We start from the raw sequence: 26,498 nt of genomic DNA, 5'->3' as shown, positions 1-26,498 counted from the left end.
ATTGAAGAGGATGGGATCATATCTTAAAAAAATGAAATCAAGCAGTGAGAGAAATATATTGGGAGGAGAAAGGGAGAAATGGAATGGGGCAAATTATCTCTCATAAAAGAGGTAAGCAAAAGACTTTTTAGTGGAGGGAAAAAGAGGGGAGGTGAGAGAAAAACATGAAGTTTACTCTCATCACATTTGACTAAAGGAAGGAATAAAATGCACACTCCTTTTGGTATGAAAACCTATCTTACAATACAGGAAAGTGGGGGAGAAGGGGATAAGCAGGGTGGGGGGGATGATGGAAGGGAGGGCAATGGGAGGAGGGAGCAATTTGAAGTCAACACTCTTGGGGAGGGACAGGATCAAAAGACAGAATAGAAGCAATGGGGGGCCAGATAGGAAGGAGGGAGATATAGTTAGTCTTACACAACATGACTATTATGGAAGTCATTTGCAAAACTACACAGATATGGCTTATATTGAATTGCTTGCCTTCCAAAGAGAATGGGTGGGGAGGGAGGGATGAAGAGAAGTTGGAACTCAAAGTTATAGGAACAACTGTCGAGTACTGTTCTTGCTACTAGGAAATAAGAAATACAGGTAATGGGGTATAGAACGTTATCCGGCCCTACAGGACAAAAGAGAAGATGGGGACAAGGGAAGGAAGGGATGATAGAAGAGAGGGCAGATTGGTGATATGGGCAATTAGAATGCTTGGTGTTTTGGGGTGGAGGAGGGGACAAATGGGGAGAAAATTTGGAACCCAAAATTTTGTGAAAATGAATGTTAAAAGTTAAATAAATTTAAAATAAAAAAAAGAAAAAAGAATAAAAGTCACAGAATCCTAGGAGTTCAAACACAGAAGGAAACTTAGAAACTGCCTAATCTAACTTCCTAACAAGTAAAAAAATCCTTCCTACAGCTTCCCCTAAGGCTGGTTATCTATCTTATTCATGTATCCCTCCAGTGACACAGAGCTCCTTAACCTTCTGGGTCAGTCCATCTTACTGCTGGACAGCTCCAGTTATTAGAAAGTTTGTCCTTAATGGTATACAAAAATCTGCCTACTTTTAACCCGTCTATGGGGGTTCTGCCTCTAGGGGTAAGCAAAACTATGCTAATCATCTAGTTTTCCTATACAGGATAGAGACAATGATTGTGTCCTCTCTCCTCCAGGTTAAATGTCCTCATTTCCTTCAGCATGTGGTAAGATTTCCAGTCATTATCTCTCACTGTGGTCATTACCCTCCTCTCATCCAAGAGGCTTCTCAATGGAGACAGTTCTGGCACAGTAGAAAGAAAGCCCGTTGGGGGGGTGAAGAAACCAGGCATCCAGCCCTGGTTCTGTTATTAAGCTACCGGTGCAAGCTGGGTCATTTTTCTTAGCCTCCTTTGCCTTCCTCATCAGCAAAATCAAGGATTTCGATTTCTAAGATCTCATAATTTCTGAAGGGATGGCAATTCTAGACATGACACAGGAATTCATCAAGACATCTTCTGTTCGAAAGGGGGAAAATGTTGAATCGTTGTTTCCCCCCGTTTTAGTGAGGTCACCTCCTGTTTTCTTGTGGATTTATTTTTGGGAGATGAAACAAGAGAAAGAGTTTTTACTGGCATTGCAACTTAAACAGCAGAAAAATATCCAGTTATCTAATTGGCATTTACTGTCTGCACATTTCACCGCATGCTTAGAAAATAGCAGTGCAGCAGAAAGCAAGCTAACCACAGTTCAAGAGAGCACATATGCAAGCTATTATCTGACCAAGAGACAGTCTCACATTCAGCCACCCCAAAATGATCACTGGAGAGCTCAGGAAAAACCTCCTTCCTCACAGGGGCCCAGAGGAAGATCAGAGAGAGTGGGCTCTGTCCCTTTAACCCTAGGCACCAGCTTTCTCAGGAAGTCCTTAGTTCCTGAGTCTGTCCTCTCAGATCCAGGCCCAGAGAATTCATTTGTGAAACTGATTTAATGCTCTGTCAAGAACCTCAATCGATATACCATGACATTTAAATAAATAATACGAATGGTAGTTTCCATTTCTCTACCATTTAGTTTTCTAGTGAGAGGTGGAAGCCTGGAATAGTGGATACTGGGCTGGTTTCAGAAACCAGAAAACCTCAGTTAAAGTCCTACCTTGAACTCAGGCTGCTTTGTATGGCCATGAGCAATGGAGAATCTCTGAGACTCTAAGTTGAAGAGTAAGTGGCAACCAGCATTGGTAAAAAACAGTTTCCTCTTCTGAGAGTTCAATATAGGCTGTAATGAAATCATAGGTCCAGGCTTTATCTCTTAATTTTAAAACTGCTTTCCCCACATTTGGGGCAAGTAAGTGACCCATTGAATAGAGGACAGGGCAGATGAGAAAGACTCATCCTCCTGAGTTCAAATCTGACCTCAGACAGTTACTAGCTGTGTGACCCTGGGCAAGTCATTTCACCCAGTTTGCCTCAGTTTCCTTATCTGTAAAATGAACTAGAGAAAAAAATGGCAAACCACTCCATTTCTCTGTCAAAAAATTCCTAAATGGGCTCTTTCTGACTCCAGGTCCAGCTACCTAGCTGCCTTGTTCCCAAGGTCACACACACGATCAGTATTGGAGCCAGGATTCTAGAAAAGCTATAGATTCACATTCAGAATCTGGTTTAAAACTGAAAGAGACACATGAGACTGTCTAAATTCCTCATTTTACAATAGAAATTGAAGCCTAGAAAGATAAATTGATCTGTCCAAGGACACAAAAGAACTTAAATATCAAAGCTAGGATTCTAAGTGAGGTCCTGACTCCAAATTCAGTCTTCCTTCCTCTATACCATGCAAGGTTGGCCTAGACAAGGTCTGCCTTCATGAAGTTTATAATCTAGTAAGATGATAAGATAGAAACACAGGTCTTCAAACTCCCCACCCATAAACCCCTTAAATTTCACACAGAACCAGCTCCATACCCATCCTCCTCAGACTCACCTAACATCCCACAGACCTGGCACAATGTCCAGGCCAGCCTCAGGCAGGAACCCACAAGACCATGACTGGGGAGGAATTTCCTTGTGCTGTTAAAACTGCTTGCTGAGTGTTTGCCCCCTAGCACCGGCCTCTGGCTGCCCAAGGTACCCTATGGTGTCATCCATCAAGGGTGTGCCATGGCATTGCTCTCATTGGACCTGCCCTGCTTCCTCAGGTGCTCAGGCCATACTCTGGGCTTCTTCCTTCTCCCCTTTCTTCAAGCTAGGGTTTTGGTTTTATTTCTTTTCCCTGACACTCACAATCATTTGTTTATTTGTTTCTCAAGGCCGACACCCTAAAGGTCTTGAGTTCAAATCAGCTTGATTAGGAAAGAATTTCCAACTAGAATGGGCACAACAGGATATTTTTCTTTTCATATTAAAGGGAACAATGAAGCTGTGCAGGAAAATTCTGTTCCAGTGAAACAGAGCAGAAAAAAGTCAATTATGCTCCATTAATTATTTACCAGCTGACAATAACCCTGGGTGTTAGTCCCTGTGAAAGGGACCTAGGGAAAGGAGAGCCAGAGGAAAGAGACAGGCCAGTAGCAATACTGAATCAGGCTCAACAAATTAACCCCTCAGACATGCTGGCAAAAAAGAAATTGGTATTTTCTACGAACAGAGCATGTTCACATTCCCCCACCATCACCATCACCAAAGGGATGTAATTAACAGGATAGTGTCCCTGGGATTCTGTTCACCAGACTCTTTCCAAAGAATAAATTAAATATGGAACTGTAGGCTGATTCCACACCAGGAAACATTTGGTAGTCCTAAATCACCCATGCCAACACCTGTCCCAGTCTCTCAGCAGCAGAACTGACCATTAATAGTCAAAGGGAATATTTTAATATTGATTTTAAGGCTTTTCTCCAACAACAAAAAAACATATTCATGTTATCTTGTGATTTATTTTACCCTCAAAGTCAATTTCATTATGTTGTAAGCTCCTTGAGGGCAGGGACTGTCTTCTGCCTCTTTTTGTATCCCCAAAATTTGACATGGTTCCTGGCACATAGTAGGTGCTTAATAAATATTGATTTATTAATGATTGAAAGTACCTAATGAATATGTCAGCAAATAATCACACACACACACACACGCACACACACACACACGCACACACACACCAACACACATTGTCCTGCCACAGAGAAGAAATGTTTATTTCCAAAGCACTTTCATATTTATGTCTCTCTCCTCTTATCATCTAAATAACCCTATGATATTAGATTATAGGATCATAGGACTTAAAGAAGGAAAGCAGCTTAGAGATTAAATCAATCTCCCCACTCCCTACTGCCTCTTTTTAAGATGGGGGGGGTGAGAAAATCAAGGCCCACAGAAACAAAAAGACTTGCCCAAGGTCACATAGATAGTAAGTCAGAGTGAGGATTTGAACTGAGATCTTTTAACTCCAAATTAAGTGCACGCTCCACTCTGCTGTGGGTGGAAAAGCTGGAACAAAAATAAGCCTGGCCTCCCGTCTTGTTACAGATGGAAGTATCTGCCTTTCTCTCTTGAACTACCCTCTCTACTCCCACAAGGTTCCCTGTATACTATCTCCCTGGCAGGATTCACCAGCTCATCCCTCTATCTCTTTGCGTGGACTACACCCTGAAGAAACCCTTTCCCAACAGGATACATGATCAGGGATTCTTAACAGTCAGAAGTGATACAGGAACAACTGTCAAGGGCTCTCTGGAGAACTTTGGAATCATGGGAGACACTGCCACAGAACCGGCCAGCATGGCGTGCCCACATCAAAGAAGGCACTGTGCTCTATGAGCAAAGCAGAATTGCAGTAGCTTGTATTGGTCTGTTCAGTCACCGTCAGACACACTGTACTTTGACTCCAACATCATGAGGTCAAAATTTTGGTCTTTTTCAAGCACTACAACCAACCCAGGTTCTCCTGATAGAACCCAACCATCAACTCAAGATTCGTGGTGTCATGGATATTATCTCACCTTTGTAAAAAATTTCAGAGGTCACTTAATCCAATACCCTTTAAGATAGAAATTCTCTCTACAGTATGCCCAATGAGCAAATTATCCAGTCTTTGCCTGAAGAGTTTCAGTAAGGAAAAAAATCACTGCTTCCCAGAGGAACCTAGTCTGGATAAATCTAGCTCTTCAAAAGGTTTTTATTTGTTTGTATGGAGCCAAAAATAATAATGAGTAGTAGCGGCAGAGGCAACATCTGACATCTATCTATATAGTACTCTACACAATTGACCTCAGTTTACCCTCACAACAATTGCACATGGTTTGTTACACAGATTTTAATAGGCAGATTTTGCAGGAAACTGAGACTAGGAAGCTTAAGCTGTCCATAGTAACACAGCCAGTAAGTATCAAGCAAACATAGTTGATTCTGGGCTTCCCCTGACTCTGAGTCCAGTGCCCTCTCTATACCAACAGATCTCAAACTTTTTGGTCTCAAGATCCCTTTATACCCTTAAAAACTATTGAGGACCCCTCTCCCAAAGAGCTTTTATTTATAAACCACTAGGTCATAGTCAGTGGTCTGCTGGTAAATGTTTAACAACCAGCCCCGGGGGAAGGAGGGGAGAGCACACACCACACACTTTTAAGATTAACCTGCATTATTAACATTTTCCCCCATCACTTTCTTAAGTCTGAACAATAAATAAATAAACAATAAATCAACTCCTGCTTTGTGTCATTTGTCTATTTCCAAGGTGTAAATGCTCACATTGAAATTTACCAATCAGCTTTTGCCAGCTGGTTTGAGCTGACTCCAGTAAATCCCTGGCTATATCTATCAATATCTGCCATATTAGACTATCTTAGTATTATGAGAAAATATTTCTGACCTCCGTTATTCACTGAAATGATCTCAGCAATTACTAGGGCTCCCCAGATCGTACTTTGAGAACCTCTACTCCATACACTACTTCATTCCATCCTTTCTCCTTTATGTTTAGCACAGTACCTGACACATAGTAAGAGCTTAGATGAATGCTTATCTTCTTCCTTCCTTCCTCTAAGACTAAATAAAACAAATATAATTCCTCTCCCTCACAAAAGATTTTCAAATAGTTACTAACAGTTGTGACATTCCCCTTAAATCTTCTCTTTTCCTGGTGAAAGATCCATCTACAACTGGTCATACAACTTGACCTGCCTATGGAATGGTCTTCAAACTCCTTACTGTCCTGGCTGTCCTTCTCTGAAGGTAACATTTTTCCTAAATTATAGTACTCAGACTTGAACACACTATTCCAAATGGACTCTGACCCAGGTAGACAACAAACAAGATTACCTATCCCTCTTCCCGGACACCATGATTATGTTAGTGAAGCCTGAGATTGCATTAGCTGTCCTGGTTGTAAAATCATGCTGTTTTTAGTTGAATGAAACACCCCAGATCTTTTTTCAGAAAAACAGTGATCTATCTGTGCATTTCTCCCCGTCCCATACTTGAACAATTGATTTTTTGAATCCCTACATAGGACTTTACATTTAATGCTATTAAGCATGCCCTTATTAAGTTCAGTTCATTATTACAGTCTGCTAAGATTTTTCTAGTTCCTAACTCTGTTACCCAATGCATTATTTATGCTTTCCAGGAATGTGTTACCTGAGAATTCAAAAAAAGCATGCCATCTATGACTTAATACAAGTAAATGATGAAAATATTAACAAAATATAGCCAAGATCAGGGGGTCCTTAATGAGAAATATCCCTCCAGGTTGGCATCAATTCTTCTCCTTATCTTTTTACATTCTCCCACTTGGTGATCATAGATAGATAGATAGATAGATAGATAGATAGATAGATAGATAGATAGATAGATAGATAGATAGACAGATAGACATAGAGATAGATAGATAGACATAGAGATAGGGAGACATAGAGATAGACAGATAGACATAGAGATAGATAGACATAGAGACAGATAGACATAGAGATAGATGGATGGATGAATGGATGGATGGATGGATGGATGGATGGATGGATGGATGGATGGATGGAAGGATAGATAGAAAGATAGATAGACAGACAGACAGACAGACAGATAGACAGATAGACAGATAGACAGATAGACAGATAGACAGATAGACAGATAGACAGATAGATAGATAGATAGATAGATAGATAGATAGATAGATAGATAGATAGATAGATAGATAGAAAGATAGAAAGATAGATAGATAGATAGATAGATAGATAGATAGATAGATAGATAGATAGATAGATAGATAGATAGATAGATAGATAGGTAGGTAGGTAGGTAGATAGGTCAGTAGGTAGGTAGGTAGAGATAGATACACACATACAAACATACATGCATACAAGCATGCATGCACATGTGTATATATATATATATATATACACATATATATGCATGTAGCTTCCATAGATTTAATTTCCATCCCTACGCAGAGTTCCTTAGAAGAAGGAATGCTTCAAAATGGAATGTAGATATGAGTAAGAGTGAAAAGTTGAGGACAACAGCAAGCCGTCACTCTAAGCAGCAGGAAAAATGGTGGTGCCCTCACAGAACAGGGGATGTTCAGATGCCCCAGAAGCTACTCAACTGCATACCCTTTGGCCCAGTTATATCATCACTGAGCCTATACCCCCAAAGAGATCAAAGAAGGAGGAAACGGTCCTTTATGAGTAAAAATATTTGTAGCAGACCTCTAATGTCTCACAACAAGAAGTTCACCTCCTGAGGCAGCCCATCTTTAAACAGCTCAGCTCTAAGCTGTATTTCCTTACACCGAGGCAAACTCTACTTCTCTGTAGGCTACACCTATTGGTCTTACTTCTCCCCTTTGGAGCCCTGTGGAATAACCAGGAAATCAAATTCCAAGTTAGATTACTTCTGCCTCCACATCTCTCTCATTAATCCCCCATTTCCTCATTCGACACTCACCTGGACTATTGCAATAGCCTCTTAGTTAGTCTCCTTGATCCTCTACGTCTCCCTTCTCCAATCCTTCCTCCACATAGTTATCTTATTAATATTCCTAAAATATCGATCTGACCACACCTCCACAGACATGCATGCTCAAAAATCCTCAGTGCCTCCCTATTGCTTCTAGAAAAAAAATACTAAATTCTCAGCCTAGTGTTTAAAAAACTCTACAGTATGGCTCACATCCACCTTTTCAGTCCTATTTCATATTATACCCCTTTGGAAATGGCTCCATTCCAGACAAATTGACTGGCTAGCTATTCCTCATATGTGACATTTCAGTAAAGACTGGATGACCACCTGCCAGGTATGATATAATGAGTATCCCTTTCAAGTGTGGGTTGAGCCAGATGAATACTAAGATCCTTTCCAATTCTAAGATCTTTTGTTTGGATTTCTGCCTCCATACTCTTGCACAAGTACCACCTCCTAGCCCCACCATGTATGGAGGCACATACCTGTAATCCCTTCCACTACAGAAGTTGAGGATGGTGGATCTCTTGAGCTCATTAAGTTCTGAGTTACAACGGGCTAAGCCACATTAAATTCAGCATTAACATGGCAAGTTCTCTAGAGTGGGGGACCATGAGGTTGCCTAAGAAAAGGAAAAACAGCCCAAGTGGAAAATGGAGCAGGTCAAAGTTCCTGTGCTTATCAGAATGGGAGCAGGTTTGCAAATAACCCTTGCACTTCCAGCCTGGGCAAGAGAGGGTGATCCAGTCAAATAGATAAATAGATTGAGAGACAGATAGATAAATAAATAAATTTTAAAAATGAGTGAATAAGTGAATGAATGAGTGAATAAGTAAATAGACAAGGAATGAATAAATAGGTGACTAGATAGATGAATAGAGAAATAAAAAAACAAATATTTATTAAGAACCTACTATGTTCCAGGCACTGGGCTAAGTACATTACAAACTTTATCTTATTGATAAACCATCTTATTGATGGTCACAATAACCCTGAGATAGGTGTTTTTATTTTTCCCATTTTTTATTGTTGAGGAAACTGAGGTAGACAGAGGGTAAGTGACTTGCCAAGGACCACACAGCTGGATTCGCATCATACCAACACAAATGGAAGGCAAAAGAATGTTTCTAGAGGACAAGTTTGTTTGGCTCTGCCCCCTCTTGTGTATATAAGGTAGAGATGGCATTTGTTTAAACAGATAGCATCTCATCCAAATAATCTCCAATCTATTCCACACATATCAATTGGTAGCCAGTATTTAAAGTCTAGTCATGAACTGTGTATATCCTTTCCCACACACATACCAGCTGGGGAACAAGGTCAGGGATTAAAGATTAAAGGCCATCAGGCGAGCTGTTTTCTTTGAAAAGCCTAGAAACTCTCTTTTCTCCTTTTCCTGTCCAATTTCTTAGCCTCAGACCATGGAGTAGGAAGATTCATGAACAGATCTCCCAATGTCAGAAGGTGTGTATCTCAGAAGGAATTTCAAGTGAGTGGTAAGTCCAGACCACTCCTAGGGATTCATGTTCATATGTCCACATGTGTGAATGTATGTGTATATATACATATATATGGTGTATATACATACGTGTGTGAGCGCATATATATCTAAATATGCCACCCTACTCAGATCTTCTGTCTGCAAGCCAGTGGCATAACCAAAGAAGTATAATTACAGGTACGCAATGGAAGAGTTTCAAATATAATTGGAGAATACAGAGTCAGAGTCAGAGAATGTTAAGCAGTTGGGAATCATGTACAACATGTGGAACATAGTTTACAGAAAAGAGACATCTTTTCACTTACTATCTTCATCTTCTTAATCTTAATCTTTATCTAACCAAACTAAATAAATTGGTGCCAATTTATTTGATTTCAAAGTGCACCAAGCAACCTCTCTCTTCTCCTTCCCTTCCCTTCCACTCTTTCATTTTCCAGGGACAAGGGGCCTGCCAGGTTTCCTTATCCCAAGGATGTAGGAAAATAAGCTCTTCACACTATTTTAATGATAATGGTAAGAACTCAGAATCCTTTACATTCATGGCCTCATTTTTCCTTCCAACATTCCTAAGGAGCAAAAAATGTTTTCCCCATTTCCTAGACAAGGAAACTTAGGGGCTTAGAGGGTAAATAATTCCTACCCAAGCTCACTGGAGATAGATTCCAATTTTTCACACCCCTAATCTGGTTTCACTTCCCAGAACTTGGTATGCCCAGGAATGGTCATTTCCAGACTCAAAATCTTAAGACTGGAGTTCAACAGCATTCAGAATGAGGAATGGGGAGAAGGAGAAAGGGAAGATTCAGAGACTGTCGGTCAGTTCTTAAAGGGGTGTCACTACACTTACCCCTGACCAGGCAATGGGATAGAGTCCAAGTGGCTAACCCCTGGAAATGCCATCATGTTTATCCCAATCTGGAGCAAGGCTTGGTCACAACTGTCTGGTCCCTAGAAGGAAAAGAGAACATGGTTATTGGTGATAGCCTAGACCAGGAGCACAGAGCTAGGTCAAGAAATCAATGACATTGAACGTTAGGGACTTGGAGACTGTATAATTCAATCCTCTCTTTTTACAGATGACAAAGAAAGGCCTTTAAGGTCACTCAGAGAGTTAAAGGCAAAGACAGAATTTCAGCCCACGACATCTGACTATCTTGGGCACTGTCTTGACCTGTAAACTTTTGTTATGACATCTTCTTCCTTGTTGAGTCAGAAACTGACCCTCTCCTCAGCCATAATTTCTAGTTTGGACCACCCATTAAGATCTTAAGAGCCCAGCCAAGTCAAGACTTGTGTGAGCCAAGAGAAGGGATATGTTATGAGGTAGCCTGCTCTCCTCCCAGAATCCTCACCCTGACACTAACTGGATGTGGCCCCCCGGGGGCCAAGTGAGTCAGAGTCTTCACGCTGTCATCTGTATAGTGGGGGATGTTCCCCTTGCCCACCACATGGGGCTGCGTTGAGGTTTAGGTAAAACTAAACAGTGCAAAATAACTCTCAGACCAGAAGATCCTGAGTGTTCTCTTTCTGGAATAACCTTACCACAAGACTTCACACATGCATTAGTGCTCAGACATAATTCCCACTGAGATAACAATTGGCCCATAGTAATGCACTCGGGGAGAGAGTCCCCATCCAGTTGAAATCATCCTGCTCCCTGGAGATGGTTGGAGAGAACCTGTAATGCATTTCTTTCTTCTTAATGGAAAATTCCCAAGATTTCCCCTACCATTTTCTCTTTAGAGAACGTGATTTGAAAAGATGAAAGATGTTCCTCAGGACTCATTTGTGAGACAAGCTGGGTTTTCCCTTTACCCAAGTGTATAAATTGCTGGGAGCCTGATCCTTGTTACATTTGATCTCAGAAGTTACAAGAAATGGTTTTTCTCCCAGAATGTATCCTACAGATTTAGAACTAGGGACCTTCACCAAATTATCTCATTTATAGGTCCAGTAAGTGACTTATCCAAGATCTTGTGTTAATTAATTAATGGTAGATCTGCGACTGAAACTCTACATGTTCCTCCTCCCAAGCCAGCCCTCACTGCATTCTTCAAGGTGCACCTTCCAAAGAGATGGCCCAGTCCGAGGTAGGGCCCCATGAATTTAGACTCTCCTACCCCACAACAGGGAATTAAAAAGTTCAGCCTCTTCCTGACTCTCAAGGGGGTCAGCTCCCCACAAGACAATCACCTAGAACCTCTCCAACTATGGTGCCCATACACTGTTCTGTCTCTTAGATTTCTTATTTCAGCTAATCCTTTTATTAAGGGGATTTGTTCTGTGAATCTTGGATCAGTCAAAGGGCCATACTTGAAGACCTAGAGGGCTACACATGGCCTCGAGGTTGCAGGTTCCCCACTCTTGATCCAGGCTCTTCATTAGCCCTCAGTAACCTTAGCTAATAGGTCCACTATCAATACTACTAAATTAATATGTCCCCCACTGCCTATGGAATTTAAGTCATTCAAGCTTTCATTAAGTACCTACTATGCACCACAAACGGTGCTAAGAGATGAAGTTACAAACACAAAAATAAAGAAGTCCCTGCCCTCTAGAGAAACAGCAAGTACATGGATGATATGATAATAATAGCTGACATTTATATAATGCTGACCCTGTGCCTCATACAAGGCTAAGTGCTTTACAAATATTATCTTATTTGATCCTTGTGGCAGCCTTGGGAAGTAGGTGTAATTATTATTCCCATTTTACAAATGAGAAAGCTGAGGCTAACAGAGATTAAATAATTTACCCAGGGTCACACAGCTAGTAAGTATCTGAAGTCAAATTTGAACTCAGGCCTTGCTCATCCCAGAACCTCAAGCAATTTTGTGAAATATACAAACCTGTTGTTCTTCAGTCATTTTTCCATCATGTCTGACTCTTCAATGACCCAGTTTGGGGTTTTCTTGGCAAGATACCAGAGTGGTTTGCTATTTTCTTCTCCAATTCATTTTACAGAAGAGGAACTGAGGCAAACAGGGTTAAGTGACTTGCCCAGGGTCACACAGGCTGACTTTGAACTCAGGAAGATAAGTCTTCCTGACTCCAGGCCAGGCGCTCTATCTACCATACCCCCTAGCTGCCCATAGTATATGTTGAAAAAGGCTTAAAAATCCATTTTCCTCTCTTCTTCGCAAAGATGGGGTATTACGGACATGAAATATTGAATATGCTGCTACTTCCGTTGAGGTTTTGGTTCATTTTGTTTAACTGCTTTTCTCTCTTTTTTTAATCTTGCCTACTAGGCTTGGTGGGTAAGGTGGAGGGGGGACAGAGATATGACAGATATATAAAAACAGAAGACATCCATAACAATTTAACATCCTCAAAGAAAAAGTTGGTTGTGCTACCATGTACCCTGGTATTGCTGACAGAATGCAGAAAGAAATCACAGCCCTGGCACCTAGCACAATGAAAATTAAGATCATTGCTCCCCCTGAACGTAAATATTCCATCTGGATTGGTGGCTCAATTCTGGCCTCTCTGTCCACCTTCCAGCAGATGTGGATCAGCAAGCAGGAATATGATGAATCTGGTCCATCCACTGTCCATTGCAAATGCTTCTAAATGGACTGCTAGCAGATGCGTAGCATTTGCTGCATGAGTATTCACAAAGTAAAAATTTGCCCTGGCAAATATACACCTCATGTTAGCCTCATGAAACTGGAATAAGCCTTCTTTGAAAAGAAACTTGTCCTTGGGGAAGTTTGTATCTGATATTAGACAAATATCAGCACTTTTTAGATTGTTGAACCATTACTGATTTGACCTCGTATTCAAGTGAACAGTTGTTCCCTTAGTGTACATTTTAGCATACCTTGTACATATCTTTGATCTAAACCCTGATACAGGTCACTTCATTTTGACAGGTAAGGCTAGGAGTTAAGTTCAATAGAGAATTGACCTGATAATATGGCAGTATAGTAGCTAGCTGGTTGACATTCAACAGCTGTACAGTTTAGTTCTATAAAGCATCAGTTCTGTACAGGGTATCTAAAGGTCAGATTTCCAGCATCTAAAAGAGCTGACTTGCAGAATTTCTCTCCTAAGGCTGGCAAGAGTTTATTAAATGTGTGTTGCATCTTGCCACCATCCTAGCAGGAATACATATTGAATCCAAGTCTTAGGAACCAGTTTTTTTTTTCTTAACCCACTGTTTCCCCGCAGTGTCATGGGGCTAAGTTACTCAACCTCGAGTTGCAAAAAAGTTTGCATTTACAACCTGTAAATTTGTGCATCTAGTTAATTTATGTAAGATTTTTGTACCTTGCCTTAATGTTCTCACATGACAGTAGAATACCAAAATTTGTAAGTCATCCTAAGAGTTGAGAATTGTAATGCCCAACACGTCATTGTGTAAGGAAAAATAAAAGTGCTGCAAGTAAAAAAAAAATAAAAAAATAAAAAACATTCAGCTTCCTCTCCATAAAAGGAAAAGGTTAGACTACATAGCTTCTAAGGTTCTTCCCAGTTGTAAGTCTATGGTCCTATGATGCTGCCCAGCAACCTGAAAGGTCAGGATGAAAAATTCTTTCCTGTGGCCATTGACTTGGGATGGGGGCGGGGCAGAGTGAGAGATGGAAAGAATGGGGAGAAGTGAGAGAGAGAGAGAGAGAGAGAGAGAGAGAGAGAGAGAGAGAGAGAGAGAGAGAGAGAGAGAGAGAGAGAGAGAGAAGTTCCCCAACCCAAGCAATTTCCAAGTCAGGAATGCCAGGAGACCTGTCCTACATCATTCGGAGTCCAGGCATGGAAACAGAGAGCTATATTTCATCCACGTTCTTCTCCAAGTGGTGGGAGAGAGGCGGGGGAGTCTGCTTGTAATTTACAAGAAGGACTTGAAATTCTAAGTGCTTATGACTTAATTCAGCCGCCGATATTGATGGCTCCATTTAGATCATTCCATTTTATCCTACCCAATACATTAAAAGCCAAACTTACTCACCTCCATTTGGCTAATGAGGCTCCGTGGCTTTGACAGTGAATGACAGCTATTTACAGTAAATTATTCAATTAGAGCAGAGGAAAGTGAAAATTCTGTCTGGTATGGTTGGATGAGACTGAATCTGAATCCCAGCCAGAAGCCAGGCTTGGCCACCGAGGTTCAATTGTTTAATCTTTAGAAGGGGGTTTCAGGGAGTCCATTATGACTATGTCAGGGTGGGGGTAGGGAGGGGGAGGATGTAAAGGATCAATATTCTGGAAGGTAGTTAAAGTGCTGTGGTCTGGGTAGCTACTTTATCCCAAGCCATTCTCAGCTTTAGGGCAAATATAAACTTCTTCAGGTCAGGATATCTAAGTCTTAAGACAAAGTACCTCTTTATAGGATCATTGATTTAATGATAATAATAGCTAAATTTTCACATGGTGTTTTTAAGATTTTCAAAGTACTATAAAAAAAATCTCAAGTTTATCTTCACAACAACCCTGTGAGTTAAATACTATTATTATGCCTATTCTGCAGATGAGGAAACTGAGACACTGAGCAGTTTAGTGACTTGTTCAGGGTCACCCTACCAGAAAGTGTCTGGGGCGGGATTTATTCCAAATACAGTGCTCTAAATTTGGATCCTTGGAGGTCAGCTAGTCCAATCCCCTCTTTTGATACAGGGGGAAACTGAGGCCCAAAGAGGTTAATTAAGTGAATACTACATAAGATCTTTTCTGGTCCTCCCTATTGCTAGCATATCTTCTCCCCACAAATTACATTGTATTTAGATCATCCATATCTAAAGGCACATATTGTCTACCCTTGAGGGAATCCCTTTTGTCGTTGTGTCTGTCACAGAGTAATAAATTAACAAATGCTCACTGAGTCATTGAGGGACTCACTAATAGCCCAAAGTCACACAAGTTTCCAGTGGCACAGAGCTGGGATTTGAACCCTGGCCTTCTTCCAGTCCCAGAATCACTTCTTACCAGCCCTGTTACCATGTCATGGACAAATCCCTTTGCCTCTCTGGGCCTCTACTTCTCCATCTGTAAAATGGACCTAATAACCTTCATCCTGACTCTTGAAGAGCTGCCATAAGACAGAATAGATATGAAAGTGTTTTACAGAGTAGAGCTCTGGGTGTCTATCAGGGGTCCCAGAAAGAGAAGCAGTTGGAGCCCCATGCAATCTGGTCACTTAGTGCTTTTTTCTATGATCTGTCTCTTCTCTCCATCTCATGGAGCCTTATAAGAAATCACAATGGAATTTAATCTGGAAAGGGAGGAAGGGAGAGTGGTTTCCCTCTCATTCCACCCAACTCAAAGGAGACCACCCCCTTCTACCTCCCCCTGTCCTGACTGGGCAGCTTCTGGTGTCAGGAATTTCCCAGAGATCCTTGTTACAGTCAGTCTCCTATTGCAAGACATCAGAGTTTTCCAGTACAAGCCACACTTCACCCTTATTTTCCCCCACCCTTACCTTTCCATCTCTGAACTAATCAATAAGCCAACTGTCTGCTGTCATGATGAATTACCCCCTAAAGAGCTTAAACCACCACCTCCTAGTCATGCCCTCAGCCTTAATTAATCCAAAAGGAACTCCCAGTTCTAAACGGAGTGACTCAGTCTCATCAGCTACCTATCATTCCATACCACACACACACACACACACACACACACACACACACACACACACACACACACACACGCCCCACCAACACCACACCCACTGCCCCCACCACCATTCACCCAGTCCTAGACCCCTTCTATAACTCAGACAGCCACAGCCACAGCCCACCTAATTAGCACCTAAGCTAAATGAGCCATTCTAGCTCCATTTAAACTCTAGGTCTTTTGAAACTTAAATGTAAATTTATTTTTAATCGTTCATAGGATACCAGTGGAGAAAACAGAAGAGGAAACATGGCTCCCTCCTTTCTGTACAGTCAGGTGACTAGGCCATTGGTAACATTGTCAGAGAAGGTCTCAGAATCATAGGATCACAGACTGGGCGTTGGAAGGGACCTTAGAGGTCACCTAGTCCTTTCCCCTCCTTTTGCAGATAAGGAGGCTAAAGGGGAGGAGTAGAAATTGGAAAGAGGTGGTGAAGAAACTTCCCAAAGCGCAGACATAGTGAGTTAAGTGGGATTTGAACACAGATCTCCTGCCCAAAGGCCAGGACTCTTTCTACTAACACAGCCTCAGATCTTTTTGCTTAAAGATTTTTCTATGTTTGAAGGAAGAGTTCAATTTTGAGGAGGGTAAGATCTCTAAAAATGATTGTAATACATAAACAAAAGGTATCTTTGTTACTTGTTCAATTCAGAATAAGAATAACAATTTCTAAAAAGCACCATTTTTTAAAAAAACTTAAAAGTTTATGGTGTTCCAACAATGCAGGATTGGTTTTGGATTGGGGAGGGTTTTGACTCTGCGTATTTGTTACAAAAGTTTTGTTTTTCTTCATTTTTTCCAGGAGTGAAGGAAAAGTTGGTGAAAAAGAAAATAATATTTTATTAATTGAAAAAATTTTAATAAAATTCTCCCCAAAAGTTAACAGTATCCCAACCTCTCATACTAATAAACCCATTCCCACATGGCTTCCCCTTCAGGAGTCCCATTAAAATGACAAAGCATAATAAAATAGAGCTTTAAAGTTTTCAAAGAGCTTTATAAATATGATTTCATTTCACCCTCACAACGACACCGGGAGGTAGGTACTATTATTATCCCCATTTCACAAATGAGAAAACTGAGGCAGACAGAGGTGAAGTGACTGGCTCCAGATCCATAAGCCTCCTTCACCGTGATGAAACCATAAACAAGGATAGTAGGGCTTCTCCATGGAGAAAGGAATGGATGATTCCAATTCCTGGGATGTGGTTGGCAGCCTCAGGGTCCTAGAATGAACGAAGGGCATTCCCCATATACACATTTTAGGATAAACCAAAATGATGCCTGATAAATGCATAAGAAAGTTACCAACCAAGCGCGACTGGGGCCTGGAAGAAAGTCATTCAGCTCTCCCTCTGAAAATAATTTTGCATTACGTTGCATATGCTTTGCATTTATTTATTTATTTGCCTGCATATTTCTCCAGTTCAAAGTTTGTTCCTTGAGGCAAATACAATTTGTCTTTGTATCCCTGTTGCCTAGCACACAGGGTGTCTTTGAAAACATTAGGAGCTTAATAAACGTTGGTTAAATGAAATTGAATTACTGGGGGTGAGGAGGGAGCCAATGAGTCAAGGAAGAAGGAAATGAGGAGGGTTTAGTGGAGTGATTGTCATTTGAGAAGCATCCTCAGGAGGCAATATGGATTCAGAGTCAGAGGATCCCAATTTCAAGACCTTGGGCCACCATTTAACGTCTCTATGCCTCAGTTTCCTCTCACCACATGCAGTTTTTGTGAGGGGAAAATGGAATACTTATTTAGACACTTCTTAAACTTTGAAATGCTACATAAATATGTTTGCTTGCTTTATGGATAATGCAAGTTTCAACAGGTACAAATTTAGAATGAGGATGAGGAGAAGGAGGTCCACACAGAGAAGATGGTTCTATGGGAACAAGGGACATTCATGGGGGCAGAGAGAGAAAGCAGGTAGGGAGAATGCAAAGTACTTCATTTTAGCTGGAATATGTGGGAAAGGCAGATATAAAGGTGTGAAGTAGACAGCGAACACAGACATACTTGGGGAATGGGGAAAGAGAGAAGCCTAGGTCTATTTAACAAGCATAAAAATCCCTGATACTGCATGGCATGGGTAGATAGGCTTTGGCATCAATAAGATTTGGATTCGAATCCTTCTCTCTGTTATATATTAGCTACATAAAAATAAACAAATCCCTTAACCTCTAAGAACCCTAATACCAACTGCCAACCTACATCAGACATAAAGTTTCTGTAGTGTCAGTTCCCAACATCAATGAAATCACAGATTGTTGGGGTTTTTTTAATAAATGCTTACAAATAGGGTACTTATTTTAAACAATCTTCCTGTAAGCATTTATGAAAATGAGATGACCAGGGTGCTAAGAGGTCTGGAAACTACATCATGTCAAAAGAAATTAGGAACCTTTAACAATCAGACTGCTGCTATTCAGTCTTTTCATTCGTTTCTGACTCTTCATGATACCATTTGGGGTTTTCCTGGCAAATATACTGGAGTGGTTTGCCATTTCTTTCTCCAACTCATTTTCCAGATGAGGAAACTGGAGACAAACAGGTGTAAGTGACTTACCCAGGGTCACACAAGTGTCTAAGGCCAGATTTGAACTTGGGAAGATGAGTCTTCCTGATTCCTGATATACACACATATCCCCCCAGGATCTCTACAAGCAACTCCTATAACACTGAAATGAATATACACTCCAGATGTCAATCAATAAATATATACTAGAACTCCCAAGCATCTATTTGGAGTTCAGCGAAGAGCTCCCAGAGGTGGGGGGGAGAGGGGGTCTTGTTGGCTTTCTTAAGAGACTACTCCCAGTCTAACTGAGGTATTTCCCTTCAAAGTGGTAATTCTGGGAGTCCGTAGAATAATGGAGCCCCTGATGGAATCATTTTCTCCTAAGAAACCCAACCATCACAGAGTTTGCCATCCAATTCTTTCCTTTCCAGTTTCTGTGGTCTAATATTTCTCTTCCCAATGCCATCTGTGATCAGAGGATCAAATGTAATGATATTTGTAAAGCTAAAAGCATGGTGCCTGCCATGCTGTAGACACAATAAATATCTTCTTTTCCTTCCCTATCCTTATCCAGTCTCGTGTCCTGATTCAGGAGATGAATTTCTGGTCCACTGTGTTGGATTCCTACCATCTATGTGTCTTTGTGAAGTGTAATAGGATCTGAGCCTGGTTCTAGACTGGTCAGAACACCAAAGGCTGGTCTCAGCTAACATAACAGATGCATTGCTGTGGCCCACCTGCCTTCAACCACAAGAAAAAGCAAATCTTGGAGGCAAAATCCCCCATGCATTGTTTATGCTGTTGACCCAGCAACCTAATAATATCAGTTACTTGCTCATGCCCTGTCTATAGAGGGAACTTCTAAGTTCTTTGAAAGAGCCTTAGTACTTTCCAGCACCAGCATCAGCACTCCACTTGGAAGTGCTCCTTAAATCCTAGCAGACAGATTGGTAGTGGTGAAAAAGGGAACCATTGGATTATCAAGAGCTCTCAGGTACTTCCCCTTTGATTGGTCCTGATATCCAGCCGCAGCAGAAAGACCTTGAGTAGTATTCACCAAAGGACCTGAATGACCTTGGTCAATTCCAGGGCTACAATGACTTTCTCTTCTCCTCCAAATCCATCCAACCCACAAATATCCATCCCAGGCCAGCTGACCAATGAATGGCACCCAATCTTATGAGTTGTAGGTGCCTCATTCTCCCCCTATCAGAAATTGAGTCTCTTTGCCTTCTCACAGGGCTTCAGAGAGGCCCAGAAACAGGCTCTTTTCTCTGGGGTCTTCCCATTTCCTTCTTCATGCCCTGGAGAATGGGGCAAAAATGGGATTAAGAGATTCAGTTCTTTATAAAGTGGGTGTCCTTAGGAAATCTGACTTTCATCCTCTCTTTGGAGGAAATTTGACATAGAAGACTGTTGCACATATAATGAGTTCTCTTATTCAGGTCTAGCCATAGTTGTCCATCAATTAAATATGGAAAAGTGGTAAGAATGCTAGGTTGGATGTCACAGTAGCTGAGTATCTTCATGACCTTAGATGAGTCACTTGCCTTGTAAGCCTCCCTCATTTCCCTTACCTGTAAAATGAAGGATTTGTACTAGACAAATTCTAAGATCTCTCCCAGCTCTAAATCCTGGACTTGGAAAATATATCAGAAAGTGTCTAAGAGCACCTAGTTCAACCCCTATCTGAGGCATGAATCCCCTCTTCCAGTGTATTTATGTAATAACCTGGAATGTCATCCAGTCCGGATAAGGAGAGAGAATGTTTTTTGGTTTTTTTTTTAAGAGGGGAACACAAAGTTGACTACAAATCTATCAGGCCACCCAGTGACAATAATAGAAAGAATATCGACTCTTGCGTCAAAGAACCTGTGTTCAAATCTTACCTCAGATACAACTACATTTGTGGCCTTGGGGAAGTCTTTAATATCCCTGGGACTTAATTTCCTCAATTATAAAATTAAGGATTTGGATTAGATGGTCTGTGAGGTCCCTTCTTCTAGATCTATGAGACGTTGAGAGCCTGGTGAGCCACAGCTATGTTCTACATGGCCATCTCATTCCCTGAGGATTTCTATCTTCTAACCATGTCTGAAACAACTCTCATGTTACTTCTGTGAACTGTAACCCTTAGATAGAAGACAGTCAGCTGCCCATGTGAAGGGGCACCAGGGAGAGGTTCTCTGCCCTGAGCTCTCTCCCACCAACTATCGATGACAAAAATTCCAGCATAGGAAATTAACTCCTCTATATCTTGATCACTCTCCATCTTACCAATTCATATTTTAAAAGTATATAAGTAAGGTTTTACTAATTAATACCTTAGTGGGGTAGAATGTGACAGCATCTACAACCCAAGCCCTTTGGGACCTGGAGCATGAACTAGGACCTGGGGTGAGAATGGACAGGAAGCAGATATACTGGGGCCGGGGAAAGAAGAGCTATAAAGGGAGGGAATGGCTTGTAACAGAGTAGCAGCCTGATGGAGAGTAATTAATGCTATATACTGTTTTCATCTGCTTCATAAATTCCAGCGGTTCCCTGTTATGTGTAGGATCAAATATAAACTCCTGTTATAAATATATACACATATATGTATATGTGTGTATATATATATATCTCAAGCCTCTCTTAGCCTACCTCCTGCCTACCTTTCCAGCCTTCTCTCCAGGTCTTTTCCATGCTTTTATCCCCAGCCCAACTGGCCTTCTTCCTGTCCCTCACATCTGTCATTCCATCCCTTGTCCCATGCATTTGCACAGGGTACCTTCCCCCTCCTCTTGCCTGGATTGTATGCCCTCCTCACTTTCTCTCAGAGAACTCCTAGCCTCCCCCAAAGCAAGTCTCCTACATGAGACTTTTCCAGATTCTCCCTCCATCTGAATTGCTTTGAGTTTATTGTATGTAGACTTAGGAGCAGACATAGGAGGCTGAATGTAATGACGGGGTGCTGGACCTGCAGTAGAGAAGACAAGGGTTCAAATCATACCTTACATACTTACTAGCTTCATAACCCTGGAAAAATCATAATCTCTCTGTGCCTCAGTTTCCCCATATGGAAAATGAGCAGGTTGGACTTGTTACTCTCTGAGGTGTCTTCCAGTTCTAAATATGAGGAATCTATTTTGTCTCCACCCAAAGACTATAAGCTCTTTTGGGGCAGGAACTGACTGTTTTTGCATTTGTATCCCTAGAACCTAGCATAGCAACCAGTCTACAACTGGTGCTTAATAATTGTTTATTTACCAATTGATTTTTGGAGTAAGATGTATACAAGAGGAAAAAACGCACACATGGAAGAACATAGTAATCCATAGAAACTAGATAACTCAAAACGTGATTCTTCATTGTGCCAGTGTCCGAGAGAGACAGAAAGATAGACAGAGAGACAAAGAGATAGATGGGAAGAGAGACACGGAGAGAGAGAAGGAGAGAGACAGAGAAAGAGACAGACAAATAGACAGAGAGGAGAGAGAGAGAGAGAAAGGGAGAAAGAGAGAAAGGAGGTGGGGAGAGAGAGAAAGAAGCAGGCAGAGAGAGGCAGACAGAAAGACAGAGAAAGTGAGGGGCAGAGAAAGATAGGGAGAAAGGAGAGATGGGGAGGGGAGGGGAGGGATGGAGAAAGAAGGGGAGAAGGGGGAAGGGGAGAGGGGAGGAGAGGGGAAGGAAGGGCAAGGTAGAAGGAAAGGGAGGGTAGGGGAGGGGAAAGGCACTAATGCCAGACTCCCTAGGCAGACACTCAGATTGCTACAGAAGGATCCAAGTCCCCACCCAGCCCTCAGGGGAAGGCACTGGATGAGATCCAGCCAGGTGCCTCATGACAGAACTGGAGGCTCATGAAAGATTCAAGGTGTGTGCTCTCTCTCCTGTGGAAGAGGAAAGGCTTCATGACTGTCCCTCACAGCTGCTAGGCACTTGGAGCCAGGAGCCAATTGGCAAAAGGCCTCTGGGGCCCTGAAGAGCTAAACCTCTTGGCCTCTACTTTACCTAAATGAAGTGTAACCAAAGTGCCTGCTAGGGTTGTCTATTGGGTTAGTTAGTGACCAAGGACTCCTGCTCCTTCCTGAATCCCACATCCCCCACCCTCAAACATCAGGAATTCCCTGAAATACAAATAGTATTTCCCTAAGTCCTGGATAGGGGCTGCTAGGTAGTGCACTGGATAGATTAATAAGCCTGGAATCAGGAAGAAGCATTTTCATGAATTCAAAACTGACACTTAGTAGCTATGTGACCCTGGGCAAGTCACCTGACCTTGTTTGCCTCAGTTTCCTCATCTGTAAAAATGATCTAGAAAAGGAAATGGCAGACCGCTCCAGTATTTTTACTAGGAATAGCCCAAATGGGGTCACAAAGAGTCAGACACAAGCAAAAAACAAATAAAAAACCTTCACTCATTCAACATTTCTTCCAGTCTTTTCTACTTGCTGCTTTCCCATGCCCAACAATCTCCCCCATCTCTGTGTCTGCAGTGCCTGTCCTTTTCCACCACACCTGTTGGAACCCCTGCCCCTTCATGTCTCAGCACAATTACCGGTTGTTAGTGCTATTTGTCTATATTTTATATTGTGTATATTTTTATATTGTGTGTACTGCTCCCTCCCTCCTCCGACAGTAGCATGGGAGGTACTTTGAGTTCAGGGACTGTTTCATTTTTGTCTTTGTATTGAAAGCACCTAGCATAGTATTTGGCACATAGGATGTGGTTAATAGATGTGTAATGTATTAAATTGAATTTCCAAGATCTCTTCCAACTCTAAATCTGTGATGTAGTGGAAAAATCCCCAACTCAAAGAAAATTTAAAAAAAGAAAAATCCCTGACCTGGAAATAAGGATGCTTGGATTTGCACTTAGCTCACTCATCATGCTACCTTGTCAGTCAACTCTTCTCTCTGGGTCTCAATTTCCCCTTCTGTAAAACAGAGCTAATTATCCCTGCATTGCCCCCCCATACACACACACACACACACACACACACACACACACACACACACACACACACACACACACACACACACACCTCTGCCTTTCATAAGGCTCAGCTGCCACTGGGGATGGGAGGGCACTCTGAAAAAACAGAGGGCTCAGCCAAGATCTTTATTAATGATGTCAGTATCTGGCCAAAGCCTGGGAGATAGTGCTGACATCCAAATGCCCATTTCCCCCAAGCACCCAGCCCAAGCCAGCATCTGCTGCTTCTAAGCTGAGCAAACCATCTGCCTCTTATTACTTGATGATTCATGCTTCCAGTTAGCCAGCTGTAATTCTTTTCACACAATGGGAGTCTCCAAGCCCGAATGCAATCCATCAGGCAAGTTCCCCTCCAAGGAGACTACTGAGAGCCCCCAACGCCAGAGGGAAAGCCAGAGCCACAGGAACTGGAGACGAGAACCTGCAAGGCTCTATCTCAGAGTTCACTTCAGCTCAGTCGAAACCTTTTTGGGTTTGGCCGCAAAGACAGGAGGAAAATGTTCCCTTCTTTGCAGAGATGGAAGACTACAGCCATGGGCTGCATGTACAGGGTGTCACAAGTCTGAAGCTTAAAATTCCACAAAAAATTAACTGCTAACCTATACTGTCAGACCAGTTGAAATGCTGGTTAATTTTGATGCTGAACTAACTCTCTGTCTCTTTGTCTGTGTGTGCGTATATCTGTCTCTCTCTCTGTTACAAGGGATGACTCTAGGGAGTAGAAAAGGATGGAATATATTTGGAAACGAATGTGATATAAAAATGTAAATAAAAATTTAAAAAGTAAGATCTGGGGGACTGGCTAAGATCTATTTCTGATGCAGGTATATGTAGTTATCCTCATTTCACAGTTAGACAGTGCTTACTTAGCAAAGTACCTAGCACGTAGTAGGTGCCTAATAAATACTTATTGACTTGATTTGTTGACTTGAGTGAGGGTATATGAGGTGGGGTTCCCTATGGGAAATTTGCCAAGTAAAATCATCTATCATTGACCTATAACTTGTGTGACCTTAGGCAAATCCCTTCTCATTTCTGAGCCTGTAGTCCCTAAGGGGGCATTGACAGAGCAGCTGGGTCTTCTGGCTTCCTTGTCCCTGCTCCCCTTCTCTCCTTTATTATTTTTATACTTGAACAGGACTTTCCACTGGTTAGACTCAGACTTCAAATGAAAGCTCACTTCCATAGGGATCTCTATAAATTACAATATTTCCTTTTCATAAAAAATTGATTAAAACCCTTCCTACAATATTAAAAACAGTAAAGCTGTGATGTTTCTAATGCTGGTGGAGGGTTTTAATCTGTATGTATGTATTTGTGTGCGTGTGCGTCTGTGTATCTGTGTGTGTGTGTGTGTGTGTATGACAGAGAGAAGTGGGGAGACAGAGGTAGAGATGGACAGAGATAGAGAAAGAGAGACAGATAGAAACAAAAAAATTAACAGAGCACGGAGAAATAAAACTGCGTGGTTCCCATTCCATCCACCTGAAACTTGCAGAAGGAAAATATAAAGGGGGGAGGGGGAAGTGTAAAGGAAAGAGAAAAATAAAAAGATGTCACCAATGGTACCTGGTGAATGATTTGTTCCACTCCCTGGGGCAGCTGGCCGGGCTGACAAATCAGTTTGAAGGGTGGAGGGAATGGTACAGAATTCCAGAGACAGGGCTGTTGGATGGATGTCTTTGTGAGAATAGCCATACTTGAATCAACTGACCTGTTCTCATACAAACTGTGCCACTAACTTACTGTGTGACCTTAGTTAGCTCCCTTCTTCCTCTCTGGGCCTCATTTTCCTTCTTTATAAAATGAGTATATTGGATTTGGTGATCTGTAAAGTCTTTTCCAGCTCAGTATCCTATCAGCACTCTCCAGGTCCTGGCAGTGGTGATTATTTCCTGTTCATAATGTCCTAGCAGTTCGTGCTAACAGGCTGGGTGACCTTTACATGCTGGAATCAACTTCTTTGCTACTGAGCCCAAAAGGAGGATTCTGAAGGGCTCATTCTTCCTATCCCCAGTGGAAAAGGATGTAAGAAAAACTTTCTTCCTCAGGGATATTTGTGCCCTGAATTTATCTCTTGCTGCAGACAGGAGAGTACTCCTTGTACATGTGCTATAGACTACCTGAGTTTATTTCTGCTCCAGAGTTATAAGGTTAAGTGTACAGAGTGATGGGTGTTAAGGATGTAATCTGGAGATTTATCAGGCTAAAATTGTCAAGGACCAAGACAAAGGAGGAAAGGCAAGGGGGGACCCAGCTGTGTAGGCTGAAAAAGAATGCCAGGAAAAGGAGAGAACTAGGTGAATCAGGTTAAGGGGAGAAATCAGAGAGGCCAGGGACTTGGGAGAATTGAAGCTGGGATGACTATTTAACCCAAGGAAAAAGGAAGAAATCCAAATTTCTCATCTGAAATGTAAAGACTTCCATGAACTGACTGAAACCTACATTCCCAGTTGTCTGGATCAATAATTCCCCACCCCTGTGACTCCCTGATTCCACAGAGGATCCCTTCCCTAGCTACCATGCTCACGTATTCATTGTTTCCCTCTATTAGAGTATAAAGTCCTTGAAGGCATATGCCATTTCACTTTTATTTTTGAACCCCAAGGGAAATAACTGTGGGAAGATACCAGGGTGTTAGGTATATTATGCCCTAAAAGACTCCAGGTTCTCTAGCATCATCCCAGTAGATCTCTAAAAATGTCTCATAAAGATCAATAATAAAGAAAATAAAAAAGAATGAGCTATAAACTCTTCCATACAGTCCAGGACTATACAAAAAAAGACTGCTAGAATACAATACAAACAGGGAGAAGAGAAAATCTAGAGTAAGTGAAAAAAATGTAATGTGTCCCAGTCTCCCATGGAAGAGTGACCCAGTGCTTCTGCTGAAGCACAGTAGAAAAGGCCAGAAAATTCCAGGAGAAGGCAGGGTCTAAACTCAGGATCAAGCCAAACTCACACGTTCCAGGAT

The 26,498-nt window shown here is 41.7% G+C and overlaps 1 protein-coding gene across 3 annotated transcripts in view; it reads right to left on the bottom strand.

Annotated features, from left to right (window-relative positions):
- INSC (INSC spindle orientation adaptor protein) overlaps positions 1-26,498 on the bottom strand; it is a 161,413-nt gene that overhangs the window by 106,615 nt on the left and 28,300 nt on the right. For 2 of the 3 annotated variants that reach the window (XM_072619554.1, XM_072619553.1), the window contains exon 2: positions 10,266-10,366. In XM_072619554.1, the coding sequence (XP_072475655.1) occupies positions 10,266-10,321 (56 nt within the window). In that variant the 5' untranslated portion in view covers positions 10,322-10,366. Of the gene's footprint in view, positions 1-2,953; positions 3,306-10,265; positions 10,367-26,498 lie in introns of those variants that run through there. The other variant, XM_072619555.1, reaches the window with a different exon arrangement.

The sequence above is a fragment of the Notamacropus eugenii genome, chromosome 6, assembly GCF_028372415.1.
Source record: "Notamacropus eugenii isolate mMacEug1 chromosome 6, mMacEug1.pri_v2, whole genome shotgun sequence".
Lineage (NCBI taxonomy): Eukaryota > Metazoa > Chordata > Mammalia > Diprotodontia > Macropodidae > Notamacropus > Notamacropus eugenii.
This window is presented reverse-complemented; position numbering and strand designations above follow the sequence as displayed.